The sequence below is a fragment of the Thermobia domestica genome, chromosome 2 (assembly GCF_964235325.1).
Source record: "Thermobia domestica chromosome 2, izTheDome1.hap1.1, whole genome shotgun sequence".
NCBI lineage: Eukaryota > Metazoa > Arthropoda > Insecta > Zygentoma > Lepismatidae > Thermobia > Thermobia domestica.
This window is the reverse complement of record NC_137455.1, coordinates 51,399,133-51,415,255: the sequence shown is the minus strand read 5'-3', so window position 1 is coordinate 51,415,255 and position 16,123 is coordinate 51,399,133. Positions and strand designations below refer to the sequence as shown.

General features: G+C 35.7%; 1 protein-coding gene across 2 annotated transcripts in view; it reads right to left on the bottom strand.

Annotated features, from left to right (window-relative positions):
• The window catches only part of Ddc (aromatic-L-amino-acid decarboxylase), a 113,682-nt gene that overhangs the window by 32,286 nt on the left and 65,273 nt on the right, over positions 1 to 16,123 (bottom strand). For both annotated transcript variants that reach the window (XM_081741263.1, XM_081741270.1), the window contains exons 5-6: positions 10,301 to 10,420; positions 8,527 to 8,659 (exon numbers count right to left, since the gene is read on the bottom strand). In XM_081741263.1, coding sequence (XP_081597389.1) covers positions 8,527 to 8,659; positions 10,301 to 10,420 — 253 coding nt within the window. The remainder of the gene's footprint in view (positions 1 to 8,526; positions 8,660 to 10,300; positions 10,421 to 16,123) is intronic.

Sequence of the window (16,123 nt, the reverse complement as noted above, 5' to 3'; positions counted from 1 at the left end):
GAAATCGGAACAAAATTATTAATTCTATAGCATCCAAATTGCAAGAAATAAGAAAAATATATATTCGTATTTCACATTACTATGATTATCTACAATAGAAAAAAATACTGTAATTGTAATATATTATTGTGCCTACATTACTGTGTAGCAGGTAGCATTTCGAAAACAGAATTTTATTTGCCGCAGGCTCTTACACATTTCTACAGCTATTTCTAGAACGACTGTGAAAGTTGTCATTCCCTGACTCAAGTTGCACATTATGCTTCGTGCCCCAACATATTTTCCTTATTTTTGAAATATTGTAATCTTCGTATATTAGAAAATAATTGTAACTTTCAACAGATTTTATTGAAAAATTGTTACATTGTAGAGAATATTATTGAACAATTCTAACCTTTGTGTAATATTTAAAAATTGTAACGTAGACCTATATTAACCGTGTTAATAAATTATGTTTCATACTGTGTTACTTTTCTGTACGTTTTCAATGTCGAAAAAAAGTACTTGGTATCATTGTTATAACAATTATTGCTTCTTTATTGTTTCAAACTATTACGTAACTTGAGATTTTAAAATATTCAATCCTTTCGACAAAGTAAACATGCATACAAATTACCTACATTTGTACTTTTAAAATATAAGGTTTTTTGTTTGTTAGTTCGTTATTTAGTGATCTTCCTTCTTAGTGAAAGGTTGGATCTAGTTTTCGCAAAAGAAAGTGTATTTTTAAAAACCTGAGTTCTATATTTCATTGCAGTTATTTTCTATTTTTAAATTAGAATGAAATAATAAGCATAATGATTTACCACGGATAAACCAGTGATCGAGCTTTCTTATTTGTGAAAGGGAGATTAGTAATCAGAGAAACAAAATAATCACGGTATTTTATATTTACAAATGAGTGTGCCGAGAGAATTAAACTTACATCCGTAGTGTGCCGCGAGTTGAAAAAGTTTGGGAAACTGCATTACATGTTCAAGTTGTAGTCCGAGTTTTGAATCCTCAATAAAATTCTTTTCTTAGTTCCACAAAGTAAATATAATCGTTGTGATACCTAAATACTCGTCGTATTCGGGTGGTGTTCACAAATCCTAAAATGTGAGTACAAATTCTAAATTTCCGAACTTGCGCACGCGGATTATTTTTAAGATTCTACACTTTAGGACTTCAGTCATATTTGGTTGAAAAAAAGTTCAGAACTTCTGCCACGTACTCAACCCACTCCCCTTTCTCTACAATTCCCGAGTAACCGAAAGATTAGCACAACCAGTACATTTGAGATTTTAACCATTATATGAATTTGTATCCGAGGCAAGTACTCATACCAGTGTTCAAACCAAGGACCACACAAATAGAAAGCATTCACTCACAGTAGCTACTTGGCCACGATGGGCAACACAATTATATTGCTTTTGAGAAAAAAGATATCCCGTTGAACAACCTGTACGATCACAGCGACATTTTTCTTTCTCTCTCTATTCATTTCTTTCTTTCTTTTTTTTTTTAAAAAAAATCTTCCTTGCGAAAAAAGGTTCAGAGCAATCTTATACAAACAGTATTTGACAGTACTGCCGGTAGCTCAGTGATAGAGCAACTACCCGGTAAAAGCAAGTCCAAAGTTTGATTTCCCGCGAACTCATTTTTTAAAAAGAGTTTGGTTTACCAACAAAAATTTCTTTATATATTTATCCTGTTTGTCCGCGTGTCCGTCCGTCCGTTCGGATGACAACAAATCAAGAACTACCTGGTAGACAACCTTTGCCAAGATGTAGACAGTCAGAAGTTAGGAATTAAGTTCGTGGATGAAAGGTGATATTAAAACCAGAGGTGGTAGAAATCAATCATTTCCAGTGCTAGCGTTGATCACTATAGAGCAGAAACGATAATAGACGGCAAGAAGCGGTTTCCTGCAATCGATTAACCGTTTCAAGAATAAATTTAGTCTTCATCCTTAACTCGCTACTGACACCGTGGTAAAAATTAGGATGGACAAAACCGGTTTTTATAAAAACCGGAAACCGGTTTCTAAAAACCCAAAAACAGACATTTCAGTTTTCTCCAAAACCGGTTCGTTTCTTCACAAAAAACCGGTTTCGGTTTCCTCCAAAAGCCGGTTCGGGTTTTCAACGAAACCGGTTTCGGTGAAAACTTTTGGAAAACTTTCTGTGGAAACTGATTCGGTTTCCGGAGAACAACGAAACCAGGGTGTCTACTAAAATTCCAAAATGAAATTTCGCAACTTTTTCGTGACCTTTTCTTTACCAAATCATAAAATTTTCTAACATTTTGAAGAGCGAATTCGGGTGCTAATTAGGCCGAATTTTCATCCATGCAATAGAAACATAATTTGCTTGCGATTTGGTAGCGTCTAAACCCGACCATAGACATTTTTGGTGGTGAATTTTGACGTTTTGTAGAACAAAATTTTCCAATCTGTACTTATATTTGTACAGTTTAAAAAAATCGTGACCCAAAAGCTAAATTTCGTGACTTTTTCGCGACTTTTTCGTGACTTTCATGACCGTTTTCTGATTTCGTGACATTCGTTACTTTCGTGACCGATAGACACCCTGGAAACACAATTCTGATCAGAAATAGAACAAATTTTGGAAAAACTGAACCGTTTTTGAAGAAAACCGAAACCGGTTTCTGTGAAAAAACGGTTTTGGAAAAAACCGAAACTGATTTCGGTGAAAACCCGAACTGGTTTTTGCAGAAAACCGAACCTGTTTTTTGAAGAAAACCAAAACAGGTTTTTTAAAATTTTCAAAAACTGGTTTCGGTTTTTCTAAAAACCGAAAAACCGGTTTTTGTGCTCACCACTAGTAAAAATCCACTCCCTAATAGTATGAGTCCAGAATTTTCATAGCTTTACTCAAGCCTTCAAAGCTAAGGCTGTAGGTTTGCATAAGCTTGCATTTGCATGGCTGGAGATTTAACAAAGGCTACAAGCAAATTTACTGGTTGCTCGCTTGCAAGTTTGCTTCAGACTTGCCAATAATACGAAATGTAAAGCTAGATTTAAAATGTAAGGCTGCGCACGCGATTTTGCGCAGCCTTCATTCTTACATATTGGCTTAAACGTATACAAGTGATACGTCAAAGCTAACTAGACTCGAAGCATGACTTGAAATTTACACTTGACAAATCCAGTGTTCTAAGAATAGATATCATCATCTCTCTTAACCCACTATTCAGACCGGGAGTTACAACCACTTAAGTTTTAACGTTGATCGTAATAGTGTAAAAACGGTAATATATAGCAAGAAGAGGTTTCCAGTAATCAATTAAGCATCCCAAGAATATATTCCATCTCCACTCTAATCTCTCTACTAAAACTGGAAGTGATAGAAATATACACTAGTACTTTTCGCTTCAGTATTAAATGAAAAAAAATGTACACCACGCCACACAAACCAAGCTTCTTCACGTGGTGTACATGTGACAGTGCTACTTATTATTTATAACAATTTGCCTGCCTCTGTTTCTTCATTCCCCCTCTTTTTCTACATTATACTGATGATCATGATCATCATCATCGGTATTTTACCATTATTGACAAGTCACTTGCTGCAACTGAGAAGCTTCCATGCTCCACGGTCTTCCGCTAACGTCTTTGTCTTCACGTACCATTTCTCTGTTTTGATATTGTCCATTAATTGCAGCCTGCTTTACCCACTCCCAAGGGCGCCCATGTTGTGGTTTCCAAGGGGTTTCCAAGTATAAGCAACGTTTCAAAAATAGTTTCAAATTTTGCTGTAACTAATGTAAAAATTCTATTGGATTTTCGATATTCTGAAGTACAATTTCCTCTAGGGGGGGGGGCGAGCGCCCCACCTTGTCTCCCTGATGGGCGCCCTTGCCCACTCCCTCTCTTTCATGCCACCATACCATCTACCACGTCCCTTATGATACAGCTCTTCTTACCCAATAATAATATCTAACATTGTTCTTTTCTCCCCTACCATTTCTAACCTTTCATTCATTTTCCGCTCACTTCCAGTCGTTTTTCATTTTTTTTTTTTTTTTTTTTCGTATAGCTTGAACGCGAAAACCCTTCTTGGTGCTGACATTTTCACTGATCATAACATAACCTTGTGCTGGCCGAAGTGGACATTCAACTGAAAAATGTAGGCAGAAGAAAAGTAGGCACCAAGATGCTAAATATTAAGGGACATTTGATTCTAGAAATGTATTCTTAAGAGAATCTCTCAGAATCCGTTCAGTCTAAAGTAGTACGTAAATAAATTACTTGGAAACGAGCACAGGTGTAGGGTCTACATACAGTGTAAGTTAGAATGCTTTGAAATTGAATTTCAGTATTCAATAGTCCGTAAATAAGGAGCATGGATAAGACGTTATAAATCTTATTATGGTTGCTTGTATTAGAAATCGTAATCTAATTATTAAAGACGATCACTTCCCTGTAAGTATTTTTTCTGTCTCAATCGTCCCAGTCCCATTCAAATAGTATAATTAAAGTCTCTAGTTTTCGGCAAAACAGAATCAGCTTCTTTTGTTCTGCATATAACATAATTAAATGTTATATAATTACTGTTGCACGTTTACCTTTCACAAACCAAACTTAAATCACCAGGCTTTTTTTATTATACTGACAAAAAAAAAAGTTTAGCAGCGTTCGTAAATTAGCGGGCCTATCGTCCATGAGTGTGTGTGTGTGTGTGTGTGTGTGTGAGAGAGAGATTTTTCATCAATGGTTGCTATGGAGACAAATTGAGCGACCGAAAGGAGAAACTGAAACGCTCTGTTAGTTCTCAATTGGTCCACTGGAGAAGAGAAGAGAAGAAAGAAAAGCTCTTGTGAAAATGGCAAAGGGTCTACGAGCGGAACAGAGTTAGGATAATGAAAAATGATGACAAGTTCAAAAAATAAGGTTGCATCGAGTTATTTTTTTATATTATAGGCTACATACATCAGTGTAAATTTTCTACCGTCCATGGAAGGTCACTTGATAAAAATTAATAAGTACCCTCCGCCCACCACTACGATTAGCCTTGAACCTTCTCTTCTTGACGTAAAATTAATTCACTTTAACACCGTTCATTAACAGAAGTGGCGGATCAAGGCCGGAGCCGGGGGGCCTATGCCAGCTAGTTACTTTTTTAGTGAAAATAAATTAATTTATTATATATATAGTTTTGAATGTTTATAGTAAAATCACGGTATACTTATAGTCTGGGTTCTGGCTGTGCCCTCCCCAGTTTATACCTTCTAGATCCGTCACTGATTAACACTGCAGTAGTGTCTCACTTTCCTCTCTTTTTCCACTATATTCTGTATTACATGTTTCAAATACAATACTTCTCAAACAGTTTTCTAATAATCTTAAGTTTAATTTTATTCTGCTTCCTTAATTTCTCATTCTTCTCCACACTCACACCTCAAGGATTATTTTTTTAAATGTACTATGTATATTTCTAGTGGTGTGTAAAAAACCGAAAGAAAGTTTCCGAAATTGAAAGGAAGGAATTTTTAAAAAATAAGTACAAGCTCTGTTGTTCAGACCTGACTTTTTTTCATGATCATTCCCTGTAAGTTTAATATTATATTATACAGTAAAACCTGACTTCAACGGACCCTTTATCGAACGGAAACTTTTGTTAAACGGAAATATTTCACGGCCCCATGAATTTACTGACATAAATCGTGTTAAATTGCCTTCATTAAACGAAAACTATTACACGGACAACTGAAATCAAAGTAAGCCTTTTAACGGAAAGTTTCAAGTTTCAGAGTGCAGCATTTAGAAAGTGTTTAGACATCCTATGAGAGGTTAGATATATACATTTTTTTAAGCAAAACAGACAGTGATGTGCAAATCGAATACAACGGATATACCGGTACATACTTTGAGAATTATACGGAAAGCCTGAAAGGAGAAAAGCGGGTGGAGAAAGAAGAGAAATAAGGCATTGAGTTGGAAGAAGAGTGTAGCAGTTGTCGAAGTGAGACTGTATGCGGTGGTATGTCATATCGTCTCTCGTTTTTCAGTGATCAAGACAATATTTAAATAGCCGGTATGTAGATTCAAAATCATAATAAAACAAACCGCCTCTGCTTTTTTTCCACTTTGAACACTGGAGTGTAGGCTAAAGACTTATCAAAATTCTGTCAATTTGCCTTACGTCGAAATGACACTGGTATGCTTAGTGTGGTTTCGTTGGGCAGACAAGCAGCGCTGTGAACAGGAAACCCTTCTTGACTACTGGAAAAATTAAGTAAACATGTGTACAGTCCGCAGCAAAAAACCTGCAACATGAGCATGTAAGTTTATTGTGAAACGACGAAGTCTTTTGCTCCAAAATAAGTGTGCAGGGGAGGACGCCGAAGTTTCTCCTGGCGTGATTCGTGCACTTAGACATTATGTTGACAGGCACGTAGCCAGGATTTCGTTATAGGGGGGGGGGGACGAGACATGAAGTACTGTGGTTATCACACCAGAGTTCGATTATTCTAAACTATTTTACTGGTAACATATATTGGTTTGTTTAGTCAGGATTTCGTAATGAAGGGGGGGGGGAGTTTGACATGAAATATTGTTGTTATCACACCAGGGGCTTGATCAATTTAACCTATTTTACTAGCAACATATGTTAGTTTGTTAAGACTTTAAAATTAGGACATGTTAGTAAGTATTTTAGTAACAAACTATGAAGAAATCTCGAATAAAAGAATATTAAAAAAAGATTTGAAATGAAAATGAAATGAAATCTAAGTTTTACGTCCCACGTTTATGCCGGTTAGGGTAAAGGAAACGGTGATGATGATAGGTGAGTGAAAAGGTGGAATGAACAAAGTGGGGGGGGGGGGAACTGAAAACTCCGAGAAAACCCACCAGCACGGTGTTTGTCCACCACAAAGTCCACACGGTGCGAGCTAGTATCGAACCAGGGAACCCAAGCACCGGAAGTGAACTCTCTACCACTCACCCACCTCGTCAAAAAAAAAAAAAAAAAAAAAAAGATTTTACAATATCTACGTTCCTTCTGTTCATCCAAATATAACAATTTTCCTTTCATTATGACCTCAACTATTATAAAAACTACATATTCAATAATGTTTTGTAAAATATTTTACAATATCTGCTTTTCTTTCTTTGTTGAATTTGCTTTCTACATAACTTTTTTTTCATTATTCCGTCAACTACTGTCTGTTCCAAATGACAAGTTAAAGGATCAGTGGAAAACTGTTTCCGAAATAACATGTTTGATACTGCTGAGAAGCGATGATTAAAAATAATTTTTATTTTTAGCTATTTTTTATTTTTAACGGTGATTCTTCCTATTTCTTGTTTCTTTTCGTTTCATCCTTCCTTAATTTTTTTAATTTCTGGTCTCGAAGGGGGGTCCGGACCCCCCGAACCCACCCCTTGGATACGTGCCTGATGTTGATTCCCTGCACTGTTAGGAGTACTTTCACAAACTTACATGCTCATGTTCTGCGGACTGTACAGTACTTTTTCTGTTCATTGCAAGTTGTGTGTGTATTAACTCTTAGTATAAATTAATGCTATAAATTAAGGTACATAAAGCATCTTATTTTAACTCCGTATGCCTATTATATGCACTCACTTTTTTATTTATTTATTTATTTATTTATTTACTTTTTGCATAGGTCTACCTTCGTTAACCGGAAACCTATCTTTAACGGAAATTTTTGCAAGTCCCGTTAAATTCCGTTAAAGACAAGTTTCACTGTATACATGAAAGAGAATAATTAAGAAATAGTGAAAGAGAATTGGTGGAATAAAAATGTGGAGGAAACTGGAGAGCCCGCGAGAAATAGCATGGACATAATGTTGACCAACACAAATTCCTGTAGACTGGGATTAAATCAGGATCCATCGCACCAGAGGTCAGGATTTTTTATCACTAAAAAAAATCACTTCTTATTTTCTCTTTCGTATACTTTCAGGCGCAGCTAATGAAAGTATATCTTTATCGTTGTGTTTATTTATTTTAACGTTAAGAATCTTCATCCCGACGAAATTAAAATACCGCTAATTTTACAATAATTATGTGATATCTTCAAATAGATAAAAGATAATCGAAATGTGGAACAAGAGCGCCCTAGACAATATTATTTTACATGACAAACCGTTATCACGATTCGCTTATCTGCTTTTGATTTCGAGCCATTTTGAAAATCAGCATTTATTTTCGCGTTTCTAAACAGCTGAAAACGGAAAGCCACTAGGTGACTTGTGATAACGGTACCTCACGCAAAATAATATTGTCTAGGGCGCTCTTGTTCCATATTTCAATTCTTTTATCTATTTGAAAATATCACATAATTACTGTAAAATTAGCGGTATTTTAATTTCGCCGGGATGAAGACTCTTAAATGATTTTTATATAATACACGAAACTACAGTAGTGTTCTTCTAAAGAAGCTGCAAATTAACCCCGTGAAACAAACAACGTTTAGATAGAATACATACGATATTTAAAAAATGTATTATACAAATGTATTTAAAATGATTGAGTAGTTGTTCTTAATACTTACTTGATGCGTATGCTACAAGCTTCGAGACTATCGTAGCGTCGTCATTCAGATCTGGTCTTTCAGCACGGATTCGTTTAATAGTTTTAGCCTTCGCTCCTAGAAGGGCTACAAAAGTGGCTTCACTGGCTGTACCCTAGAAAAGAAGTGAAATTTGTATTTATTCTTCACAACAAGAAACAGGATTCCATTTTTAAGAAATATTACACAACGAAACATGGATCTTCGTCTCGAACTGTGGTGTGCGGGCAAAAAGGCCCTTTTGCTATGCCCTTGTGGTACTCAGACTGAATATTATTGTAATCCAAAACAGAAAAAAATAAAATGCAAGTGGATTGCGTATTACACACGCACTATTGTGTAGTACTGTGAAATTGCTGTATAGTTATTACGTACGACTACATATTCATTGGACTATTCAATTTACTGTTAAAATCAATTCATTAATTTAACTTTAAAGGATTATATCTCAACTGTACATTACCAGAAAAGTATTTGTAAAATCATTTAATCATTGTGTACGAAAAGCCAGTAAACAATAGACTAGTGTTCCTTCAACCATCACGTCATAGTCATTTGTATTGCACGAGCCTTCCGGGTTGCATGGTACACAAGACATTATCGCCCTCTCCCACTAAATTATTGAAACTCTTCTCTGGGTGGATTATGTTGTCAGCAGAGTTTCTTTCAGAAAAAAATGTTCCGGGGGGGGGGGGGGGAGAGGAGCACTGCAGGTACTAGTTCATTTATTATTATATTAAAAATAATATAATTCCCGGATTATTTTGGAATCCTCCGCGGGACACTCTCAGACTCCGAGGAGGGTGTCAGTGGCTCCCAAAAACGTGTCTGGAAGGAAACCCGGTTGTCAGATGTGAAGCAGAGAAGCAACCACTATTGGAGGTTAGAACTGTCTCCAGGCCGTCTGGGATTAGAAACCTGCAAGAGTGTATAATAATCGCGGAAGCAGCCCATTGAAGAAAGTTCACTACACTATCCAGAAGTTATCATCGAGCTTGAGTTACAACAATCCATTCATCGACCCCCAGACAGATTTGACCACAGAAACCCCACACCTTACAAACCATAGTTGAGTATCTCAAGCACAGAACATGCAATTTAGCCTAATAAGGTAAAGACTATTCGATTACTTATAGCATATAGATGTATTATTATTAAACATTCTTTTATTTCGTTAATAAAAATACACATATATTTATATATTTTTAATATTTTATTAGCAGCGTATACAGAATGCCATCAAACGACGATCAAGCTCCCGAGTCCATATAGTTTCTGGATAAGGGCGATTTTGGTATTTGTAAAATGGTGAATATTTATTTTTCCACAATCTTATTGAAGATAGGGGAGATTAAATCCCGAAAACACCCTCCTTCGAGTATTATCACTGTTTCTACTAAAACCAATATGAAATAAAGGAAATTTTAATTAATACTATGTTGAGAAAATAAGCATACTTGTAAACAGACAAACAGGGTCCCACTCAAACTAATTAAAATTAAATAAGATTTTCACGGTCAAAAGTTGTCCAATTTCATGGTCGGAAAGTTCACTAAAATAACCTTTACACGGGTGTGGCTTCTGATAAGTTTATTATTAGACTTATTAATTTATTAATTAAGAAACTAGTTTTTCAGAGTTTGATTACGAAATTCACGGCTTATTCCAGATTTTTTTTCTCAGTGAGATTAGTTTTCAATGGATATTTGAATCCAAGACTATGTTCACCGTAGGATAGTTAGTCAATTATGTTTACCTGTATTACTCCGCCTCCTTTTCCCTTGGATTCAAATAGGAACTCAGAAGGTAATTGTAGCATCTTTCCTAACCAATCCATCATAACTTCTTCCAACTCAGTGCAAGCAGGACTTGAAATCTAGAAAGATGAAATAAAAATTATGAAACGTCAATTTTAACAAATAGTGCCTCAATTTGTAGAACAATGTACAGAGCCATTAAAAGAAAATACATTTATACACACTTTAAGAACATGTTATACATGCGATACGCTTCAATTCGCGTTGGTTATGGGTTCAACGTGTAGTACTCGTAATAGCAATGGTCCAAGTGTTAATCAATGCGATGCGATCAATTGAGAAAAAATGCAGCGATAGCGCAAATACGGCTGTCAATTTGAACAGCGAAAATCACCCTGAAATGGTATTGGAAGTTAAAGAATGTCTAAAATGTAGCGACAATGGAGGCATGATATGGAACTCAACCCCTCAAAGTATTGCTCGCTTACATGACAAGTTTGTTGTGATGGATACGCGACAGCGAACATCAGGCCTGCCTTGCACAGCCACAAGTAAAGCGTCGCACTTTCATGCACATTGTGTCTAACAGTATAAAACTGTACCTGGACATAAGACGAAGGGCCCCGATAGAGTACCCTCCACATTTGCCGCGTATAATTAACCTAGATTTTTACTTCTAGGGAACCACCAAGAACGTAATGTACACACTAGTGCCGTGGAAAATCAAGAGTCCGGGGAGAAAGTATACGACAGCACCCCTTACATAGGAGTCAGGTCGACAGACCGGCCGCGAAGCGCCACCATGGTTGACACTGCTTTTCCTTGATTTTGAGCACTTTATTATTTTTTCCTTCCATTTTATATATGTGCAGAAGTACAAGATTTGACCCTGGTCATATTAAATATTCGATTGAAAAACACTGTTTGTTGATCTAAAATATTCCAAGTAATTTTTCCACTCTCTTTTTTCCTTCTTTTCGTCCCGAATAATTTTGCGCCCCCTAATCCGACGCCCGGGGGTGTCGCCCCACTCACCCCCACGGCACGGCACTGATGTACAGTAAGAAGCCACAGTTATTAGTGGGACTGTCATGAAATTTAAGTTGCTTGTAAAGCAATGTCTTTGGCTACTCTGCTTCCAAGTACATAAACATACACATACTTGGATCTTGGAATATCTTGGAAGCAAATTACCCAAGATAGATGGTTGTCAAAAAGTATTGGAAAGTCTTTAATCCAGCAATGGATCGACAATTGTTGGTACGCGTTTGAAATATAAATAACCCTTACCACAACACTCACGTAAACTCAGTTATCTTTCTTGATATCTGAGCATCTGAGATTAAGAATAAACGTGTATACGTTATCCTGATAGATCATATATTTAACTCTGTAGCTGTAAGAATTTCTAAAAACAAAGATAGTTAAACTAACGTTTACTGTTCCTGGGTATAACTGGGTAAAATTTACTGTTATGTCTGGGTATAACAAACTGTTCTGCGAACTCGAAATATTTTAACAACCGATTCTAGCGAACCGGCTGAATACCACCACTGGCTACTTTGTAAGATATCACCAGGAATGTATAGTATCAAGATAAATAGTGTTTGGAAGTTGGTAATTCGCAGTTAGAGCATTGATGCCAACCTGTGGGGAAAATCCCATATTATAGAATTTTTGGCAAAGATTTCTCGAAATGGGATAAAGGGAATTCTCATAAAAATTAGCACGATTTATGGGATTTTTCATATATTTATTCATTGACAGGAACAAAACTATCTATGGGCGAGAAGTAAACAAATGAATCTTCTACGAACGTGAAATTGATGCTAATTGTCAAATTTTGTTAGTATAAAATGCATGTTAAAGTGATTTATGAGTGACTTGTAAATTTAAAAATAAAAGCACCAAGGAACGTTAATTCTAGTCTGGTATTTGTTGAAAAAAATCTAAAGAACTGAACTGAACTAACGAAAGAAGGTAAAACGAAAAACGTCCTACTTCCAAAACATTCTATGCGAAATGACTGAAGGATGAAGCTTATCTAGTTTTGTTACTTTTAGTAGAAGATTATGGCACAAAAGTATGTTGGAAATACTAAACTCCTAACAAAATGTATTTTTTTTTTATCAGTACTTTCAATTAAGGAAACTTAAAACTGTTTATAAACTGTTTAATAAACGTAGACGATCAAAACTTTTGTATAATTCATTCACGTATTTAACCCGCGATTGGTCCCGCCGTTAGAGAAAAATCTAAAAGTAATACATTTTTAGAACTTTGTTCTTTTTTTTTTCTCACTGAAGTTACTTTTAAAATACCTCCCCTACTTCTACTTTGTTGTTTTGGTGCAATTGGTAGGGATGGGGTAGCTATACAAGAATGGATTTCTTGTTTACAAATAACGTCCCCCAGTTTGTTAGATTTTTTTTCTAGCTGTGGGACCGATCGCGTAAGTGCTCGTGTTAGATTATTTCTAACGACGCGACCTACGGCGTAACAATTTGTGCTCGTAACTTTCCTGCTTCCGTGTCAACACCATGGCTACGAATATTATTAGGATGTGGTTAAATGAGGAATTGTCTGGTGCAGTGAGATTTTATGGAAAATGGTGCTGTTTCGGAACATAGGAAACTAATTCGTACACGGAGCAATCTAATGCAAGTTCGGACGAAAGTTATCTACATAATCTTTAACCAGAAAGAGAGGAACTAAAATATGTTGGGAGAGAGAAAACTACTAAATGAAATGTCCATAAGCCAGTTGCAACTAAAACACGCCATCAAAAATTTATTGATGCAATTACCTGGTGTAAAAGGTGCTACGAAGAACTGTAAAATAATTATAGACTACGGGAAACTACCTTTCCCGATAATACAATGCAAGAAATCGTCCAGTTTACAAATATAATGTTGGATAGAATGGCTACTATATACAGTCGTAGATTAAAGAGACTGCCCACTGACTAATACCGAAAAAATTCTTGCATTTTTTGGCATTAGAAAAAAATCTATACACGCGACCGATCGCATTACTCCACAAGGCGCGACTGATCGACTGACTACACTAATTTCATTGTTCTAAATTTGGAAAATTCTATTAGCATATCGTGGGAAATTTAAAGGCAAAATGGGAATTTCTGCCCCTCGAGATGGGATTTTATAACGTTTCAGGTTGGCATCACTGAATTAGAGCACTTATTGTAATGGCACGAAGAAACTTTGCTTATATTATAACTTACGCATTTACGATGAAAATTCCAAATTTCAAAAGTGTGATACTTTGTAACCTCCCTGGTCCTGAGAGGATTAAGGATTACCGTGAGGGGCTATTATAGTGATTACTCTAGTAATTTAGCGTGATAATTTAGGCAATTTTTAAATGATGACCTATTCTGATATAAAATCATGTATATGTGTTATTTAAAAATAGAATAAAATACGTAATTAAATTACAATTTAATTTTTGCTATAACCCGTTTAATAATTAGAACGTCACAAAGCCCAAAGTAACTTACGGTGGCGAGCATTATACTCCAAGGTAGTTGATCAAACTTCCCCCCTTCCTAACAGCAAAACTATCTCAGTTTTGGCATTCCATAGCCCCCACTAACAAGAAATGGAGTGTAGTATACACGTGAAAACTTCCTATCCTTCAGTAAAAATTTCCTGAAAGAAATGTGAAACTAAATGTGGCGTCTACATGACCGGGAGGATAAGAAATGGTCAAATAAGCCTACTTCCTCGAATGTTTCAGCATTTAAAAAAAACAATTACATTCAATAATAATTTTAAATGGAATTAGTATTTCTTTTTTATTATTATTATTTTCTAAAGTGGCTTAAATGCAAGAATTTTTACGTCTTCCTCTAATCAATAAAACTGTCCACTGGAGCCGATTACATAGAGCAGAAAGTACTTAATTATGAGCTGGGGCTCAGAGCCTACACTTCCTGACTGATGCGTTACGCCAGCAGAGTGGTGAAAGCCGAACATCTCTTCAAACGTTACGCAGAAAATGGTTACAAGACAACTCTTTTCCGACGAGAAGCTGTTCACAGTTGAGTAGTTCTTCAATGCTCAAAATGACCGTTTGTACGCATTGTCATTAGTACAATCCGCTTAACGTGTTTCTAGGGTGCAAAGGTCCCATCACCCAGCATAAGTCATGCTGTAATGGGATGTGAACTTCAAGCACAGCTTCATTTTTGTGAACAAGTGAAGACATCGGCTACTGTGTACCAGGGTGGATTGATTTAAATCAGTCTGATTTAAATCACGATTTAAATCAAGATTTAAATCACTTGATTTTTTAAATAAAAATCGTTGATTTAAATCAAATTCCGAAATAAAATAATTTAAAGTGAAAAAAAAGTAAAATCCCGTTTATGTTCTGTTATTTCGGTTATGGGAGACTCAAATGTACAGCATAGTATGGAAAGAAGTGTCATGCACTGGATGATTAGGGAAAATCCCATTTTGAACGGGTAACAGAGCAATCCTGCATTCTTCTCTTTGTAAATATGAGTTTTGGTTTTTAAATCGTTAACTATTCCAACGGAGAAATCACCATCGGCATTTAAGACGAAAATTCTTTCGTGTGCGCGTTAGCTTGTTTGTTCCCAGATAATAGGGCGTATTTAGAGGGGTCCTATTCCCTCTCCGATTTTTTAAAAGATTTATAACTTTAGGCGAAATTTGTGTATTTCGTGCCTCAAGCTAGTTCCATTTTTTAAAAATATGCCCCTACCAAATATCAGTAACTTTTGTGAAAAAAGTGACATTTTGATAAACGTTGCTATACTTTTTCCTTAATGCTTAACCTTTTAAATTATATTACCTATTTTTATTCTATTAAATATCAAAGCTTCATTATTCGATTAAAAAAGTACCAATAAACCTTTTTTTTTTTTTTCAAGACTGGAGGCATTATAGAACATGTTACATATGCTTTCACGCCTTTGTGGGTCGGGACAGTGTGTGATGATGTCATAAATTTAAAAAGATATTTTTTGTTATGCCTATTATTCTTTTTTGGCGGGCTTACATTTTGCATTCAAAAGACTGAAATTTTGCACACTCGTTCAGTACATCTCTTAGCATTTTTCAGATGTTTTCAAATCTCTGCATGGAAACAGAGGGGTCCAGAGGGGAAAATGTAAAAAAAAAAGGGGGGTATTTTTAACAAAATAGCCTTTTTCGCGATTCAGATGGAGACATGAATGATATCGTTTGAAAGGCTGTTCTATTCTGAAGAGAATGATGTACGAACCATGATCCTAGGATAAATAGGGGTGTTTCAGGAAACTGTTACCGGTACCTGAGATCCTGTTTTATATGGGAATCTGGAGTATTTGGGGAATATTATTTTTCGCGGGCTTACTTTTGCACTTAGAAGATTGAAATTTTGCACATTTATTCAATGCACCCCTTAGTAATTTTCAGTGTTTTAGATCTCTACCTTAAAATAGGGGGTTGGTCCAGAGGGGTAAAAAGTTAAAAAGGATATTTTTAACAGAAAATCACTTTTTTGTGATTTTTCCGCCCCAAATACACGATAGAGACATTTGAATGGTGCGATTGAAAATCTCTATTATTCTGAAGAGAATAATGTACAAATCACGACCCTAGGATAAATAGGGATGTCTGAGGAAATTTTTATGTTACATGGGGGTTATCTGGGACATTGCGGGGATGTTCTTTAGCTCATTGTTAAATATTTTCCCCGCCCTTACTATTCAAGATAGCTTGAAATTTTATATACACATTTAGTACATCCCTTAGTATTTCCCAGTTGATTTTGAGATATGTGCATTAACAACA